This window comes from Choloepus didactylus, chromosome 9 (assembly GCF_015220235.1).
Source record: "Choloepus didactylus isolate mChoDid1 chromosome 9, mChoDid1.pri, whole genome shotgun sequence".
Classification (NCBI taxonomy): domain Eukaryota; kingdom Metazoa; phylum Chordata; class Mammalia; order Pilosa; family Megalonychidae; genus Choloepus; species Choloepus didactylus.
In genome coordinates this window covers 126815885-126835174 of record NC_051315.1, presented here as the reverse complement: position 1 = coordinate 126835174, position 19290 = coordinate 126815885, and the positions used below count along the sequence as shown (strand labels likewise).

Genomic DNA, 19290 nt, shown 5'->3' with positions numbered 1-19290 from the left:
GCCAGGCCAACGAGATGGGGGAGAAGCACCGGGGAGGGGGTGTCTGCTCAGCTCACCCCCCGCCACCCTGGGAGGAGCAGGGGTGGCCCTAGCTGCCCTCTGGACAGTCTTTGGTCAACACCTTTGAAGGAGCTGTCCATCAGCCCAAGGTGCTCCAAATGACTGCTTTCTGGGTGCCAGAAATGCTCACTCGTTTGTTCATTCATTCATTCCACACGTCTTTATTGAGCATCTACTACACACCAGGCACTGGGCCTACAGTCTGAACAAGACAGACCCAGGCCCCTTCCTGGAGTCTAGTGATGGACACCGAGACCCCCCCATCAGCCTTGAGTGGATGGTTGCTGTTGAGCCCCCTGGACAGAGGCTGCCTTCTGCTCCTCCGTACCTTCACCTGCAGCCACCTGTTAGGGGCCAGGTGCTCTCACCACACAGGGGATCCCGTGGGGCAGATGACCAGAGCCCTGCTCTCCTGGCACCCACACCCTCTAGACAATCCTGAGTGGGAGGCAATGTTGGAGGTGCCAAGCCCACCCTGGATGGGGTACAGGGGTGCCCAGGTCTCAGGTCCTGCTTTCCGGAGAAGCAGGGCCAGAAGTGGGACAGTCTCCATTCTCTCCATCCAAACCATCAGCCCCCAGAGTAAGGATTGGAGGTCAAGGCCAAAGCCTGAGGCACCAGTGACTCCAGAGGGCTTCCCACTGGGGGTGCAGCCTGTTGGACCATCCCCTGTGGCAGGGAGGTGCATCCTCCAGGGGCGGCCCATGGCCCCAATCCTGGCACCCCCCTTGACTAGCTGCGGGCCTGTGTACAAGGTCCAGTCTTCCCCTCTGTACAACGGTAGGCTTTATACACCTCCATTCCTACCCCTCTGATGGAGGCAGCAGTGCTCCTAACACGTGGGAGGCACTGCTGGGTGTCCCCTGAGCAGCGGCTTAGCTCTGAGGGTCTGACTCATGGGTCTGGGTGGGGCCTGGGATTCTGCCTTCCCAGCCAGTGCCCAGAGATGCCCACTCAGCTGGGCTGTGGAGCTTTCTGTGGGTCACGTGGGGCTAGGACTGCCTTGCAGTATCCGGCCTGGAAAGCCCACCTGTTTTCTTTAGGTTACCCCACAGCAAAACCCACTGCACTTTGCCAGGGCAGGCCTCTGGACCTCGGGGGGCTGGGTGACTGGAAACTTGGAGGGGGAGTTTCTTACTGAGATCTAGTAAGAGCTTTAGTTTGCTCTGAGGACATTGCGATAGGAGCCCCCTCCACCCCTACCCCCAGACCTGCCTGTGGAGCGAGGGGGGCCTCACCCGCCAAGCACCCATCTGCCAGGACTGCTCTGACTCCTGGATCCTCTCCTCGAAGTCGTGGAGCACGTTCAGTACCGTCTTCACCTGGCCCCGGGCACACAGGCCGAAGCACAAAATCACACCCTGCAACAGACCCAGCCAAGAGGGTGAGGGCCTTGCACCTAAGGAGCACCTGCTCACCCACAGGCACACACACCCACACACATACACACGTGCACATGCACACACATACACACATGAACACACGTGCCCACGTGCACACATACATATGCATCTGCAAACATGCATGCATTCGCATGCACACGTGCACACACACACAAGCACAGCCCACGGGTGTGCACACACATGCACACACACACAGGCCCATGTCCCCTGAGGATCTGCCCTCACCTCCCGGTCAAAGTCGTTGCTGTAGTCTGTCTTGTAGAGCAGCTCCAGCAGCAACACCTCCACCTTGTCGGCCTCCAGGCCCATGGCCAAGGTGAAGCCCAAGGCCCGGTACAGAAAGCCCTGGAGAGGCACAGGGAAAGAGGGAGCCTCAGGCCTCCCCACTCCTGCCCTCCAGGGGTTTTGCAGCTATGGGGAGTTCGCTGCATATTCCTCCAGAAGTTGTTTCTTTCTTTAATTGCACAGATATCTTTGCATTTGGTTTATTCTTTAAAATAAATGTCAGGTTACTCTGGGGTTTGGACGAGAGCATTACCCATTTTAATATTGGGGCCTATTTCCTCTCCTAAATATCTTGACCCAATTTATACTCCCACCCACAAATCAAAGGGCACCTATTTCCCCACCTAGTCCCCAGGAGGGGGTATTGCCAGTGCGAGGTGGGACATTCTCATTTTAATTTGCATCTCTTAAATTATCAGCCATGTTGATCATCTTTTCATATTTTCACAATTCAGTTTAGTTCTTCAAATTTCTGGCTATGTTCTCTCCCCATTTTCTATTGAGTTATTTCTCCTTTTATTTGTATGCATTTTTGTTTATTCAGAAAAATTACAAGAACAAATACATATTATCTCATTTAATCCTCACAGCAACTCTACAAATAAATGCTATTATTGTATTTAGAGATGAGAGAACTAAGGCATAAGGAGGTGACACACCCAGGAAATGTAGCCAGGATTTAAAATGGAAGCACATGTTCTTAACCATCACTTATCAGAAGCCTCAACTAGTAGATCCTTCTCAGTGATATGTTTTCCCCAACATCTCCATTTCCCTTTTGACTTCATTCATGGTGATTTTGTTTTGTCACTCAGAAAATTTTAGTATTTATATCATAAAGTTTATTTCCCTTTGCTTTTCTTGTCTTTCCTGTTTCTTTTTATGCCATGAAATTCTACTCCAAATTAATATAAAAATATTGAATATATTCTTCAAGTTGTTTCATGGTTTTATGTTGTCACTTACATCTTTGAACAGGAATTTATTTTGATGTCTCTCTCATTGACGTCTAATTGTTTAAAGTTAAATTTCCTATTATTTGTCAGGTTGAGTACTTTTCCTTATGAGTATTAGTCATTGTGTTTCTTCTTCTATTAATTGTCCAAATTTTTGCCTATTGTTTTATTTCTCTGTTTGTCTTTTTCTTATTGATTTGGAGACATTCTTTATATATTGTAGATCATTAGGACTTTCTGCAATGATGGGCATGTTCTATATTTGTGCTATCTGATATGGTAGTCACTAGGCACATGTGACTATCTAAACTTAAGTTAATTAAAATTAAATAAAATTTAAAATTTGGTCCCCTGGTCTTACTAAGCACATTTCAGGTGCTCAATAGCCACATGTCATCAGTAGTTACTCTATTGGACATTGTGGTTCTAAGTAACAATGCTTGGTCTGTGATATATACATATAGACATCAAATATTTCCTCCAAGATGATCATTTGTGTACTTTGTTAATGGGATCTTGACTCGTAGAGAAGTTTTAACATATTTATTTCATCAGATATCAATCTTTTACTTACTGGCTACTGAATTCTATGTCTTGTGTGGGAGAGACTACTAGCTATCCCCCTGTTTACATCTGCCCCTTGTTTTTAGTTTTCCAGCTGCTGAAACAAACACCAGTCGGTTGGCTTAACATCAGGAATCTATCAGCTCAGGATTTCAGAGGCTAGAAGGTTTGCTTCCTCCCGGGCTCTGTATCTGGTGGCTGGCCAGCAATCTCTGGGGATCCTTGGTTTTTCCATCACGGGTGATACACATGGAGATGTCTTCCCCTTTCTTCTCCATGTTCCATTGACTTCTGGCTTCCGGCTGCTCCCCATGGCTTCTGTCTTCATCTGACAATCACTCTGCTCATAAAGGACTCCAGTAATCCAGATTAAAGCCCAACATGATTCAGGTGGGCTGCACCTTAATAGAAGTAACATCTAGAAGAGATCTTATTTACAATGGGCCCACACCCATCAGAATGCAGACCGAGACCAAGACCACATCCAAACTGGGGTACACAATTCAATCCACTACACTCCTTCTTCCATTTAAAACAGAAATTTGGCAATGTATATGGCCACTCAGCAAGAGACTGCATTTTTCAACTTTTCATGTAAGTCAATTGTTATGAAGTTCTTGCCAGTGGGGGATGGATGAGGGGATGTGTCAAGACTCTGGGTCTTTCCCTTCAGATCAGGGCACATAACTTCCTCTCTCATTCCTCTCCCTTCAGGTAGAACATATACTTGGTAGCAATGACATGCTTTCAACCGTGTAGACAAGGGCAGTGTCATGAAGAGCAAAGCCCTCACCCTCACTCAGCCTCCAAGAACGGAGCTGACTGCTTGCTTTGGACAGTCTGCCTTCCTCTGGATTATTACATGAGTGATGAACATTTATGTATCTTGAGACACTGTATTTGAGGGTCTCTTTATCCCAGCACCTTAGTCTATATGCTATTATACTTAAGATTTCCTCCATTAAAATTTATTTAAAAGTTATAAAAATATTCAACTATATTTTCATCTAATACTTCTACACTCTTGGTTTTGATGCTTACTTCTTAATGCACTTGAAATGCATAGCCCATCATCCTGCATGAGTGACTGTTAATCATCTTTCTCCATCAATTTGAAATATAACCATCACCATCTACTAAATTACCATATTTACATGATTTTATTCATAGATTCTGTTCTGTTCACTGATCTATTTCATATTCCAGTCTGACACCACACTCTTTGTTACTACAGCTCCTTACTATGTTTTGAAATCTGGGAGAACAAATCCTTCCTTAATGTGCTTTTTTAAAACTATATTCTTAGCTATTCTCTTACAATTTCTCATCCAGGCAAATCTGTAAATAATCCTGCCAAATTCTATAACAAGTGGTTTGGGGATTTTGACTGGGAGTAAATTGGACTATAGATTAATGTGGAGAAAATTGACATCTTTACAACATTGAGCTGTTCTGTCCAAGAACAAGAGACTGTGTCTATTTTTTCAGGCTCTCTTTTCATTTCCTTTCCCCTCCACCTCATAATTTTGTGTTCTTCACATCAGTTCCACATATTTCATCTACTCAATATTTCATTTGATTACGTATGTTACATTGTATTGCTACTGTGAATGGGTTTTTTTTTCATTATATTTTATTTCTTGTTTTATATATAGGAAGGATAATGATTTTGGAATATTGATTTTGGAAATACTGGCTCTTTCTACTGCGATTTGGAGTCTGAAGGCCACTGGCAGCCAGCGTGGCCCCTCCTAGAGGGCAACATTCCAAGAGATGAGATTGGGATGGTCCCGATGAAGTTCCTTAAGCCCCTGTATCCAATTGCACCTTTTCAAGTTATCTGAGCCAATAAAATCCTGTATGTATTTATTTTGCTTAAGATAGGTGAGATTTTGTAATATGGTTGAATTGTATGCATTTGCTTATTAAATATTATTTACAACTTTCTTTCAAGTGGGCATCTGGCAATAAACTGACATGTGATAAGATATTATACCTGCAAATCTATGCTTTTAGCTATGGAAAATATCTGTACAATATACCTTGCTATTTATTATTTTACATATTCAACTACAAAAGGTATATATGTACAAGCACAATTTTTAGTTGACACCTGTGAAAATCTTTCCTTCAACATCTTTATTTGGTTGTAACTCACATACGCTAAAATTTACCCATTTAGAGTGAACAATTCTATGGTTTTAGTATATTCAGAGTTGTGCAGCCATCATCACAGTCTAACTTTAGAACATTTTTATCACCTATAAAGAAACCCTGTACCCACATGCAGTCATTGCCCACCCCTACCTCATCTCCCAACACACACGGCCCCCCTGGGCACCACTAATTGTGGACATTTCATATAAAAGGAATCACACAATATGTGGTCTTTTGTGACTGACTGCTTCTTTCACTTAGCATAATGCTTTTAAGGCTCATCCATGTGGTAGCACATATCACATTACTTCATTCCTTTTAATGGCTGAATAATATTCCACTGAATGGATATACCACATTTTATCCAATCATTAGGATAAACAACAGCATTTGGATTGTTTCCCTCTTTTGGCTACTATGATTAATGCTGCTATGAACATAAGTTTTCATTTCTTGTTGGATCATATAGTAACTCTATATTTAACATTTTGAGTAACTGCCAAACCGTTTTCCAAAGCTGCACCATTTTACATTCCTGCTACCAATGGATGAGGGTTCCAAATTCTTCACACTCTAGCCAACACTCGTATTATCTGTCTTTTTAATTTCATTATATTATAGCCATCCTAATGTGTTTGAAGTGGTATCTCATTGTGGTTTTGATTTGCATTTCCCTAATGGCTAATGATGTTTAGCATTTTTCTTTTACCTATTTGCCATTTTTGAGTCTTCTTGGAAGAAATGTCTATTATAATCTTTTGCCCATTTTTAAATCAGGGTTGTCTGTTTATTATTGAGTTGTAAGGGTTCTTTATATGTATGAATATAAATCTCTATTGGATAGATGATTTGCAAATATTTTCTCCCATTCTGTGCATTGTCTTTTCACTTTCTTGATGGTACTATTTGCAGCACAAAAGTTTTTAATTTTTGTGTAGTCCAATTTATCTATGTTTAGTTCTGTCACTTGTGCTTTTGGTGTCATAGCTAAAAAAAAAGCGTCACCAAAGCCTATGGGTTTTTTTCTGAGAGTTTTATAGTTTCAGCTCTTACATTTAGGTCTATGATCCATTTTGAGTTGATTTTTGCATATGGTATAAGGAAGGGGTCCAACCTCATTCTTTTGCAGGTAGATATCCAGTTGTCCCAGCACCATTTGTTGAAAAGCCCATGTTCTTTCCTTCACTGAACTGCCTTGGAACTATTTTTGAAAATCAATTGACCATAAATGTGAGGGTTTATTTATGGACTCTCAGTTTGATTCCACTGGTCTATGTCTTTCTATCCTAATGCCAGTACCACACTGTCTTGTTTACTGCTGTGTAATAAGTCTTGAAAATCAAAAGTGTGAGACCTCCAATTTTGTTCTTCTTTTTCAAGATTTCTTGGACTATCCTGGATCCCTTGAATTTCCATATGAATTTTAGGATTTGTCTGACAATTTTTGCAAAAGAGGCAGCTGGATTTTGATAGGGATGGTGTTGGGTCCATAAATCATTTTGAAGATTTAACTATATTAAACTTAACTATATTAAGTCTTTCAATCCATGAACATGGGATGTCTCTCTATATATTTATATTTTCTATAATGTCTTTCAACAACGTTTTATAATTTGAAAAAAACTTTTTATGAGCAAGTATACACATGTGATCATGAACCAATATCTGGACAAGTCAGGAGCAAGCAACTCTATGCAGTGATCTGTCTGGGGAGGGGGCAGGGCGTGCAGCACTGTCTGGTAGGAAGAAAGCTGCTCTAGAATTTGGGAGAACAGCTGGGGAATCCCAGCCTGCCCACTTTGTACCTGGGGGAAAATATTTTTTTTCCCTGAAAGGACTTATCATCTTCACTGTTGAGCTAGAACCCACACCCGCTTTAGCCTTCTGTGGTTCAATGTCATCCTCTCACTTCACACTATTCACCAAAACCAGCTCAGATACCCCAGTCCTGGCCTGCTGGACTCTGACTCTGCTCTGGGATCTCTCAGGTAGGGGCAGGATTGGAAGAAGGGGGAAGCTGGTGACTGGAGGGAGATCCCCAGATTCAGTGGAGCAGGGTTCTTGAAGGAAAACAAAACAAAAATCTCAAAACCTTTGGTCTAAACAGCCCACCTCTCCTCCTGAACCCTGGAGACAAGCCAGAGACCCAGTGGGTCTCAAACACAGCACAATCCTCCCTACTCCACCCTTCCCAGGGGCCCCCACCTTGTCAGAACTCCCCTATGGCTGTGGGGACATACCTTCTCCAGAGAGGGACTGTCAAAGCTCTCAATCTGGTTGTTCAGCTCTTTGCTCAGGCACAGGCTCCAATTGGACCCCCGGGTCTTCTTGAGGGAGTTTCTCAGAAACTGGAGAGGCAGCAAATGTCAGTGGGCAGTGCCAAGGGCCCTAGCCCTGTTCTCATGGGTCTGGGAATGTGGTACGGCCCTAGTTGGTGATTTGCCCTCTCTGGCTCCCCTTCCCCAAACTCTAGATAATTAGATTCATAAAACTCAGATCCAGAGCTAACTCTCTGTGGGTCTGAGAGCCTGGGAAATGGCTGCGTCTTTGGGGGCGGCTGGGGGGGGGTCACCCCTCTGCCACTTTCTCCCACACTTGGTTCTAGGGATGGAAGACCCTCTCACTTCTCCCTGCTGACATACAGCTATGGGCATGCTTGGTGCTCCCTGAGTCTTCTCCAGACAGGAGAACATGACCTTCAGGGGCTCCTAAATGCCTCACATGCCAACCCACCCAATGAGTTCCCACCTGTTCCCCATCTTTCTTCTCAACCCCAGCCTCAGCAGGTGGGATCACTTCTTTACCCGAATCAGCTTGTCCTCCCAGGCCTTCTGATTCCAAGTAAACTCAGTGTGTTCTGCAGAAAGAAGCATGACTTGTGCTGCTTTCTTGTGCTGCCCCTCTCTGAGCCCATCTCCTTAACCTGGCATTCAAAGCTCTCCATTGGATGGGCCTAGTTTATACTGTATTCCCTCCCTACCTTTCCAGTCTGCTTGGCCAATTCCCAGAACCCAAATAGGTTCTGTGAGTGTATCCCTGAGCCTCAACATCTGTTCACATGCATAGAGTAGGAGTTATTCTGGCTGTGCACCCCAGGGTTCCTCACCTTCCAGATACTGGACCAGCAGTGGGATCTCCACCTCCCACATGTCGGCCATGGAGGGTGCGATGCTCTGGCTCAGTGTCCTCAGGAGATTGAGCATGGCTATCCCACGGCCCTCTCCCTTGTAAGGGGATGACATCAGCACCTGGGATGGCACCAAGGCTCAAGTGGGGCCCTGCCCCAGGCTGGGCAGCCATGGGCACCTGGCTCCCTGTCTTGAAGCCTCATTGTTCTCCCTTGCAAAGGGAGGAGTTGGACAACATGGGCGGTTTTCAAACAGAACTCCAATGGTCTCTGGGGACAGAAAGCCGCCCCTGCAGAGGATGCTACCTGGAGCAAAGAGGGATGAGGGGCAAAACTTTGGGCTTCCCACCAATCTCAAGGACTAGAGTCCAAGGTCAAGGTAAGTGTCAGACCATGCTGAGCCTCTGGAGGTGTCCAGGGATGCTTTATGGCTGCTCGGAAGTCTGGGGACAGGTCCTTGCCAGGTCCTTGGCTGACCCTGGGTGTGTTCCCCCTGCTGAATCTCCCCAAGAGTGCAGGTTGGAACCTGGAAAGCTCTATCCTAGAGATAGAACAACCGTGCTCCTTTTGCCTGGCTCCTTCCTCCCTCTGGAAGCTCTGGGGAATTAGTTGCTCCAGGGAAAGGCACAACAGGACAAGCCCATGACCAGGAAGGGAACTTCCCAGTCTGGGCCACTCACCAGGAGCCGGGCCAGCAGCTTCTGCGGTGCAGGCAAGTCCACTGAGGAAATGAGGAGGTGCAATCATGGCTCAGTTGCCCCACCATACCAGGATGGTCCCCATGGCTCTGAGGGAGCTTTACCCTGAAAGGCACTTCCCCACCATGATCCCACTGCCCAGCAGAATGGAGAATGAGTCTGTACAGGGTATTCTCTGTGATGAATACCATTATACTTGACTTTGGTTGACGGTTTGGTGGTGGACCCACAACCTGCCTTGACAATGTTTTGTTTCCCACTATGAACCTTGGCCTCTGTTGAGCCAACAGTAGCTTGACACCCCTCCCCCATCCCTCCTGTCTCCCTTGAGGACTTTGGGAGTCAACAAGCCCCTGAAAAGCAAACACTATGTCTTGAGGCATGGGCAGAGAAGCCATGCCTGCCAGAAGTTGCAGGGGCGTGGGTGCAGCATGCAAGGACTCAGCCTTGGAGGTGGGGCCAAGGAGGAGTAAGAAAGATCCAGGGTAAGGCCTGGCTGGATGGCTGGGGTCAAATTTGGAGAGTAAGCTCAGTCCTTTGCCATTCCTTGGTCCTAGGGGGCTTCCTAAATTGCCACTGTCACCAGCCACATCCATCCAAGAGGTACCCCAGGGCCATGAGAGTAGCCCCCTTGAACCAGTAGTGAGGGGCAGGGGGATAGCAGTATCACCCAGTAGGTGGGCCTGATGTTAACAGGGCTCAATTCAGGTGTACTATAGGGGAGGTGGATGGGAGGCCTGTGGTCCCTCTGTAGTCTTAGTGGGAGTTCTATGGTCTTGGTGGGAGGTCTGTGGTCTTGGTTGGAGGTCTGTGGTCTTGGATGGGAAGTTGTGGTCCCTCTGTGGTCTTGGTGGGAGGTGTGTGGTCTTGGTGAGAGGTCTGTGGTTCCTCTGTAGTCTTGGATGGGAGGTGTGTGGTCTTGGATGGGAAGTCTGTGGTCCCTCTGTGGTCTTAGTGGGAGTTCTGTGGTCTTGGTGGGAGGTCTGTGGTCTTGGTGGGAGGTCTGTGGTCTTGGATGGGAAGTTGTGGTCCCTCTGTGGTCTTAGTGGGAGTTCTGTGGTCTTGGATGGGAGGTGTGTGGTCTTGGTGAGAGGTCTGTGGTTCCTCTGTAGTCTTGGATGGGACGTGTGTGGTCTTGGATGGGAAGTCTGTGGTCCCTCTGTGGTCTTAGTGGGAGTTCTGTGGTCTTGAATGGGAGGTGTGTGGTCTTGGATGGGAGGTGTGTGGTCTTGGATGGAGGTCTGTGGTCCCTCTGTGGTCCTGGAAGGGGGGCCTGTGGTCTTGGATGGGAGCCTGTGGTCCTGGATGGGAGTTCCTTGGTCTTGGTGGGAGGACTATGGTCCCTTTGTGGTCTTGCTGGGGAGTCCATGGTCACTTTAGCTGGCTCAGAGGTCATGCCTAGACAGAGGCTGAGCCAAGACCCCTACCTGGTGGCATGTGGGCTGGGGATATGGGCTGGGGGTTTAGGGACACAAGAGCTGAGCTACCAGGAGGAAGTTTGCAGGATGTTAGCACCTCCTTAGATATGACAACTGTGTTCCTTTTCTCCAGCTTTGAGACTCAGGGATGCTTTCTAGAGAAGGGGAAGGGGAGATGGGCGTGAGGGGGGCAGGGAACACCCCGAGGGATGGAGAGTGCCCACAAGCTGGTGCAGAGGAACTGCCCACCATGTCTGCTCTTGCCAGTCAGGCTGGGCCCCCCATCATTGCCGTGGAGCTGGCGCTCTGCCAGGTTGGTCAGGCTGATGCAGATGGGGGTCAAGGCCTCCATGTAGTCTGTCTCCATGATGTAGCACAGGAGTCTCACCCAAAACTCCTGCGATGGAAATAAGGGGAGGGCCTGTGATTAGCTGGGGCATCCATGGCTGCCCAAAAGAGCTGTCAGGCCCTACCCAGTGTCTGCCCCACTCCCACTTCCCCTGAGCTGTCCTTGACCCAATGGTAGCCTTAGCATGAACTGGCCCTACTGTCAACCCCAGTCTTTGTCAAGAGTATCTAAGTAGCACTGACCCTGATATGTCAGGAGACAGCTTCTGCTAGTTCCTGTCATGTCTAGTTTGTACTCTGCCCAACCCCTCTGCCCTACCACCCTCATACCAACCCCACACTCATTGGGTCCTCCTTGTCCAGGGTCCTTTCTTAGACTCCAAGTCTTCTCCAGGTGCACAAAGGGCTGCTGACCTAGCCATGCTTGCTGATGAGTTTGGAGCAGTGTCTCTAGCCCTTCACTTTCAGAGCAAGTCATCTCACTCACCCTACCACTCCCTGGACTCCCAATGGCTCTCCTTGGATGATCACTTCACCACTGAACACCCCCAGCTAATCCAGTCCCCCTCCTCCTCACCCCCATGCTTAGGAGTTTGGGATGAATCTCACGTGCTACCAACCAACAAGTGTACTCACTTGACCCATCCCAGCCCCCAGGACTAGAATCTCCCAGCTTCTGAGTCCAAACAGGGGGGCATCAGGATGAATTGGGAAGAGCGTTTTAATCCTGGCTACACCATTTACCGACCAGGAGGCCTTTAGAAAATTAATGAGACCATCTGAGCCTTAGTCTCTTCATCTATAAAATCAGGAAAACAATAAGAGAACCTATCTAATTGGTTTGTTGGGAGATTCCACATGGTGCACAGCTAATACAGTATCTGCTATATGCAGGTGCTCAATGGACTGTAGCTATTATTATTCTCATTTCTGAGCATCGGCCTATGGCCTCACTTAATGGACAGTTATTCCCTTCTTGACGCTATTTTTGTAAATTTTTCCTATCTTATTGCTATGTCCCATTTTATTACAATTAAAAGTTGAAACACTTGTTTCCCCTATAGCCTTGGGGTTGTATTATTTCTGAAGCCCCCGATGTATGCCTTCTTGGCCTTTACACAGTAGGAACTCATTGAATGTTTCTGGAATTAAACACCTAAAATCATTTCTTTACACCGGCCCTCACCTGCCTGGACTGAAGGTGCTTTAAGGTAATGGACACACTTCAGGCAATAAGTCAATGGATACTTATTGTGGCCTGCTGAGTGTCAGGCACTGCTCTAGCATCTAGGGATGCAGAGATGAAGAATAAGTTCCCATCAAGGGGGCTCTGGAACTGGGTCTTGAAAGACAAGAGCTCAGGAAATTGGAAGAGGAAGTACCCAAGCATTCCAGGCAGTGGGAATGGGAGAAGCCACAGCCTGGAGGTCTGGGCATGCACACACCCTCCCAGAGCAAGGGGCAATGCAGACACGAGCAATGCCCATCGGTTCCTGGTGGGACAGGGGGCGAGGGGCTCACTCACGTTGGTCATCCCACTGACAGAGGAGGTGATGATTCTCACGGTGTCCATGGTGACTTTGTGGACCATCTTCTCCTCCAAGTCCCTCTGATAAAAGCTATCCCGGCGATTTGTCTGGAAGACAGAACCAAGGGGCTGCTGCCTGTGGGCTGGCAGGGCTGGCCACGGTCTTGGGTATGGTCTCCTCACCCCCTTGGTGCTCAGAGCTCTGCATGTCTCTGTTGTGTATTTCCCAGGTTCCTGCCGGTGTGACTGCACACACCTTTACCTGCAGGTTTGCTGGGACTGTGCGCATGCGTCAAGAGTGTGCACCCACATAGGCTCAAGCACAGGTGCACTGAGTGGGGTTCCTTCCTCGAGGCTTTTGGAAACCACTTTCAAAGTCCAACCACTCCGTGCTGTGGGCCACTCACCAGTTTGTAGGTGGATAAAGTCAGCTGCACAGACACATACTTGAGGCCCCAGCCTTTGATCCTGTCCTGGTAGCCAGAAAGAGCCAACTGGCCGATGATGCGGAGAATGGCCATTCTCACCTGGGGACAGGGCAGCGGGCAATGCTGGAGGCCAGGAGTTTCAGCAGCCTACCCCCCATCCTGTAACACAGGGCAGCTAGGAACTGGGGGTACTCTGGGCTGGAAGGGGTCTCAGGGAACCTATCCACCCCCTGGCTCATCCAGGGAGCCCCACTCTGCAGCATCCCACCCTGGAACCGCATTTGAGCCCTTCAGAGACACGGAGCTCCCTCCCCTCTGCAGTGGGCAGCTCTGGTGGGGACCCCCCTGCCTCATAGCCTGGGCTGCCTGGGGCTTGCTGTGTGAGACTTACTACGTGGGGGCGAAGGAGAACAAGCCCATTCTCTCTTCCCTTGCAAGCACTCCTTGCTCTGAAGGCCACGCTGCCTGAATCTCCAGGCCAAATTCCCTGCTCCCTCAGCTTTTTCCTTAAACGCTGTGCAGACCCTCTCCCTCCTGGGCCACCCCCTCCCCAGACAAGCTGTGGCTCCAGCTGGGTGTGGCCACAGTGGAGCTGTGACTACGGTTCTGAGCCTCTTATTTGGGGAGGGGTCTGGATCCCTCAGTGGTTTTTTCAGATAAAGTAAAGAGCTCACAAAAGCCCTCAGCAGCCGAGCAGCCCTTCCTGAAGCTCGATCTGCTTAGCCTCCCCTGGTCCAAAGCGGGGCCTGAGACACCTGACTCGAAAACTCGAGATCCCGGGTGGGAGTGAGGGTCTCAAGAGTGGGAATCACAGCTTTTCAGTGGCCTCCCCCTCCTCTGCCCCCCACTCAGCACTTGAGGGGACACTGGCTTTTCTCTCCAAGGTGTTGGCTCTGGGAGGCCAGCCGGGGCCTTGGCCTGCAGAGAAGCTGCCCTGGCAGGCCCGAGCATCCCTGAGCTCTGCCCCTCCCCGCCTCTGCCCTGGCACCTTAGACCGGGAATCGGACAGCATGTTCTTGACCACCCTGATGGCCAGGTAGATGGCCTTGATGTTCATTCTGGGCTCTGAAAGAGGAAAGCCGACTACAGTCTTGCCCGGCCCTGGGGAGACTGCCCAGGAGCAGCGTGCCACCCAGGACAGCGGGCCCGAGCCGGCCTCAGCCACCGCCTTCTGCAGGGCAATGTCCCGACAGCCCCCCACACCCTGGGGCCCTTCCCTCAGGAGCCCCACAACCAGGCTCTCCCTCGGCACCTCCCGCTCCTCACGGCACCCACAGCTCCCGCAGCTCCCTCCTCACTGGCCCACAGGCCTCTGCTCTGTGTGTGTCTTATCTGAAGAGGCTGTTTTCTCCTTTGGGGGTGGCGGGGTCTCCGCCCAGGAGACTGCAAAGCACAGCTGTGAAGAGCAGGGGCTCTGGTGCCAGGCTGCCTGGTTCAAATCCTGGCCCCACCACATCCCAGCTGTGTGACCCAGGGTGAATTACCCAACCTCTCTGTGCCTCAGTTTCCTCCACTGTAAGGTGTGAGTAATACTACTACTCCCTCGTAAAGCTGTTGTGAATATTAAATGAGCTAACATGAGGGCTAGTCGTAGACCTGGTGACTGCTGCTGCAGTAAAGGAGGAGGAAGACAAAGGAAGGCGGGAAAGAGCCAGGAGAAGGTGCTGGAGAGGGGAGGACGAATTAGAGATAAGTGCTCAGGTGGACACTGTGCTGGGCGCTAGGCGTTGCCAGCAGTCAATTCTGGGTTAGGAATCGGGAAATGAGAGGAAGCAGGGGCAGGTTGTCAGGCAGTAAGGGAATATGTTATAGTCCAGGGTTTTTATCACCAAAAGGGGAATTTTTTTCTGATTGTAAAACTCGGATACATTCATTGCAAAATTAAAATAAAAGATAATCACTATTAATATTTTAGGTGTGTCCTTCTTAACCTGTTTATGCATTTAAATATGTAGATTTCTTTCATATAACTGAGGCCATGATACATACTCTGTTCCATACCATGTTGCTACACTTAATGCAGAGAAGGCAACTTTTCCAGGAAAACATGTAGATCGACTACACCCTTTTTAACAGTCACAGAATATTCCATTAGCAGATATATTAGCATTTATTCTGGAAACTCCCCATAGAAAAACATTTAGGTTGTTTCTATTGTTTGCTCTTATGCACAATGTTATAATGAACTTTCAGGCAATTATCCAATGATTTCCTACGGACAATTGACCAAAAGTTGGATTGCGGAGCCCAAGTGTTGTCCCTAGTCAACAGAGCACCCAGCAGTGTTTCTCAGTTTACGCGCCCATCGAGGATGTACAAGAGGCTGGTTTTCTGTTCTCCTAGCCTGCGGTCAGCAAGGCACAGCCTGCAGACTAAATCCAGTCGGAAGCCTACTTTTGTAAAAACAGTTTTCTTGGACTATGGCACATCCATTTATTTATGTGTTATCTATGGCTCGTTTGCTCTACAATGGCAGAGTTGAATAATTGTGACAAAGACTTTATGACATGCAGAGGCAAATATGTTTTCCCATCTGGTCTTTTTCAGAAAAACGTTTGCCATTCCTTGCCCTAGGCTAACTCTGGCCATTATCTTTACCATCTCTGTCCATTGGATGGGTAGAAAGGATCTCACTGTTGCTTAAATGTGCATTTCCTTGGGTGGGGATTAATGCCAGTTAATGTACAGTTGCTCGGTCTGTGCACTGAACAAAGGCCTCTGCTGAAGGCTGAGTGAGGGCTGTCCAGCTCTTCACACTCTTCACTGTCAGGTACCTGCAGGGCTTCGTGTTGCCCAAAGGAGGCCCTTGCTCAAATCCACACAAAGGTATGAATTGTATGACCTGGTGCCTTGGCCAGGGGCGATGCTTCTCCTCTGATATCGAGCTAGTTTAGCATTTGGGCTTACATTCAGGATTTGCACTAAGGTTAGATCTTGGGACAATGGGATTTTAGGGTTCTGCCTACACATTATAGTTAAACCTTTGATTCAGTGGGGGAGTTATTACTAGGACTCAAGTTTAGAGTTCGAAAGTCAGACACCGATGGAAGCTGGGGCTTAAGGAGAGGGTTGGCGTTGGGGTGGGGTCGCGGTGCTGGTGAGGCCCCAGGGTAGAAAATGTGACGCAACCAAGGACCTTTGCCTCCCTTGGCCCTCCCAGGACAGAGGCCCAGCCAGGGATGAAACGCGCCTCCCCCGTGGTCCCCACCCCTACCTTCCCCGCGGCACTCACCTTCTGCACCCACCACGGCCCTAATCAGGCTCAAGGTGCCCACGCGGACGGCCTCCTTGCTTGTCTCCATCTGGCTGAAGAAGAACTTCATCAGCTCCCTGGGGTAGGAGCGGGCTGCAGGGTGGAAGGGCCGCTTCAGTCACCGAGCCTAGAGCGAGCCCGAGCAGGCAGCCTGGGACCCAGTGCCCAGAGGGGGCCGGGACTCCCCGGAGGCACACGGCAGGGGGTCCCCGGCCGCCGGCGCCTCACCCAGGGCTATGAAGCAGTGCACGATCTCCATCAGGTTCTGGCCACTGTACTGCTGCTGGGCCGGGGCCTTGGCACACACCTGGGGGGTTGGGAGGACGGGATGGGGGTGAGCTCACAGCAGGACAGGGGTGCACGGGCGGAACCGGCAGCCCAGCTTGGCCATGCCACCTCACGCTGTCCGCTGCCCGCTGCCCACCCTGAGAAGGCCAGTGCCCAGCCGAGCTTGCTGGCCTCACCTGGACGTGCAGTTCCGTGAAAATGGTGTGCAGCTGCATTTGGGGGATGGGGGTGCTGGTGGTGACTGACGCTTCCAGGAGCTGCCTCAACACCTGCAGCAGATGGGCACATGCTGGTGGGCGACCTCCCCCCAGCTCAGGGTCAAAGGCTAGACCCTCGCCACTCAGCAGGGTCTGTCAAGCCAATCATAGACGCAGACTCTCTGTCCCACCCTTGTCCTGCTGGATCGGACTCTGCATTTTAACAAGCCCTGGGTGATTCCTGGGCACAGGGAAACCACTGAGCGTGGCCCCCGAGGTCTTTCCCAGCTTTCTCTCCCACTCACCGGGATGGATCCCGTTCTTGAGCCACAACGATCTACAGATCACTCCCTAAACGGGACGCGTTCCTTCCTGCTCCCTGCTCTCAGGCTGAGAGCCAGGCCTTGTTTGTCAGATGCGTGAGCCCTTTGCCATGAACCTTGGCTCGCGTCACGCGTGTTACAGGCCACGACCTCACGTGGAAGGGCAGTGTTCACTTCCCCCAAAACCCACGTGGGGCACAGGCCTTGGGTCTGCCGACACGGTGGCACCGTATCACTAACGCCCCCACCCTCCACCCGAGGACGCCCGCCCCGGACACTCGGGACTCCCACGTCCCCTGCGCCTCCACCTGCGTGACGAAGAGGGCCTCCAGGCTGCCCTGGTACTCCGCCAGCAGCAGGGGGATGTAGTCGTAGACCTGCTCCCGCATGTCGTCGCTGGGCAGGAGGAGGCTCAGCATGGGCCGCAGGGACTTGATGACCCCCAGCTTGACCTGCCACGGGAAACGGGGCCTGTGGATGCGTCCTCCCGGGGACCCCCCAGCAGGGCCCGTGGAACACAAGGCCACATGGCACAAGGGGACCTGGAAGGAGAGTCGGGGCGGCCCCCTGGGGTCCCAGCTCTGCCCCTCCCCAGCCAGGCGACCTTGGGCAAGTGCTCGACCTCCTACATCATGGGTTCGTGGGAAGAGCTCACGTAGGTTGACGCCACTCTCGGAAGCTTCATGGAACCCCCTGGTAGCTCCCCGCATCCACGCGCCTTCAGCCAAATGGCACCCCGAGGCTCGCCACCCCACGCAGCTCGGCACCCACTAGTTCCCGCGCTCTGCCTCTGCGGTCCCCCACTCCCCCGTCTCTCTGGGGTCCGTTTCCTCAGATAGTGGGGATGAGGTGGGACCTCATGGTGTCTCCATTTCCTCCCCCATCCCAGGCTGGACAGCGGGGACCCCACGGGCGCACCTCACCTCGGGGCTGTTGTTCCTCAGCCACACGGTCACAAAGTAGCGGTACATGGGGAACAGCTTCACGGCAAACTGCTCCTCGGTCATCACGGGGTACACGCTGTCCTCCAAATGCTTCAGGTAAAACTGCACCGCCTCGCAGAAGGTCTCCATGGCTGCTGGCCCGGCGGGGGAGGCGGCCGGGCCACGGGGCAGGGAAACAGGACGCAAACTTACCAGCCCACCTCCTCCCGGCTCCCTAACTGGCTGTCCCTGAGCTGGTGGCCCCAACAGGGCTACAAAAATCCCCTCTGTGTGCAGCCACCTCAGGGTCCCTGCTGCTGCTTCTGCATATGTGGGAGGGTGGGAACCCTCCCCCCAGAACACACCCCACAGCGTCCAGGCACGCAGGGGTTGGGGCCCCCCTGTTCAGGGGCCTGAGATGCAAACCTTTACCCTCTTCCCAGGGGGTTACAATGCAGAAGGCAACAAACACACTTTGTCCTATGTGGCAGGGCTTAAATTTAGCCCAAAGAAACATTAAGTGAAAACAGGGGCAAGCTGAGCAGCTTTAAATGCCATCGAAGACCTGCCCAAGTCAAGCCCACCACGGAGGCATTTTTCCCTGGTGCCCCCTCCTGTGGCTCCCCTTCACCCGTCTCTGGTCTGCTCGTGACATGGGTAACTACAGGGTCCCGGCCCCCTCCCCTCTAAGTTCCGGTCTTCCAAAGCCACTCGGCCTCTGGGCCACCAGCCTCCCCCGTGGGCCACTCAGAGGCTGCGGGAAGCAGGAGGTGGAGCAAATGTGCTAGGACTCGAGTGGAGAATTCAGACTGAATTGGAAGGTGTTTGAGAGAGTGAAGACGCCTGCATGACGCGCCTCCTGTCCAGCAGCCCCTCCGCTGCCTCTTACCCCATCTCCCCTCCAGGGCCCTGCGTCGGGCCAGAGCCGCAGGCCCAGGCGGGACACGCACCCCCACAGATCACCTGCCGCATCTTGTCCTCGGTGGCGAGCCTCAGCATCGTCAGGATGGTGGCCAGGGTGATGCCCATGTAGGGGATAAACTCGAACACTGCGGGGGACCCGGGGTCAGCAAGGATGGGGGTCCCTGACAAGCCCTCTGCCCTAACTGGGGAGAGTCAGTGAAAGAGCAGAAAGGGTGAGCCAGAAATGGGCGAAGGGGAAAGGAAGAGAGGAGGAAGAGGGGTGGGCGAAGAGGTAGGGACAGAGGAGAAGGAATGGAAGGAGCAAGAGGAAGGAGAGCGAGGCCAAGCAAGGGATGGGGGCAGCTCTGGGGAAGAGAGAGGGCACGGCCAGGTGTGGGAACAAAGAGGAGCGCCTCAGATGAGCACAGGGC

At 50.8% G+C, this 19290-nt stretch overlaps 1 protein-coding gene across 5 annotated transcripts in view; it reads right to left on the bottom strand.

The window, feature by feature from the left end:
• MROH2A (maestro heat like repeat family member 2A) overlaps positions 1–18383 on the bottom strand; it is a 61044-nt gene extending 42661 nt beyond the window's left edge. For 4 of the 5 annotated variants that reach the window (XR_005218807.1, XM_037849618.1, XM_037849620.1 and 1 more), the window contains exons 1-15: positions 17957–18383; positions 17342–17485; positions 16690–16782; positions 16454–16532; positions 16205–16318; positions 13961–14037; positions 12952–13071; positions 12542–12652; positions 10918–11065; positions 9233–9273; positions 8532–8673; positions 8230–8282; positions 7666–7773; positions 1689–1808; positions 1299–1421 (exon numbers count right to left, since the gene is read on the bottom strand). Coding sequence is in view for 4 of the 5 variants with exons in the window: in XM_037849618.1 (XP_037705546.1) it covers positions 1299–1421; positions 1689–1808; positions 7666–7773; positions 8230–8282; positions 8532–8673; positions 9233–9273; positions 10918–11065; positions 12542–12652; positions 12952–13071; positions 13961–14037; positions 16205–16318; positions 16454–16532; positions 16690–16782; positions 17342–17485; positions 17957–18106 (1623 nt within the window). In the remaining variant the exon portion in view is untranslated. Of the gene's footprint in view, positions 1–1298; positions 1422–1688; positions 1809–7665; positions 7774–8229; positions 8283–8531; positions 8674–9232; positions 9274–10917; positions 11066–12541; positions 12653–12951; positions 13072–13960; positions 14038–16204; positions 16319–16453; positions 16533–16689; positions 16783–17341; positions 17486–17956 lie in introns of those variants that run through there. The other variant, XM_037849621.1, reaches the window with a different exon arrangement.
• Positions 18384–19290: the final 907 nt, after the last annotated feature.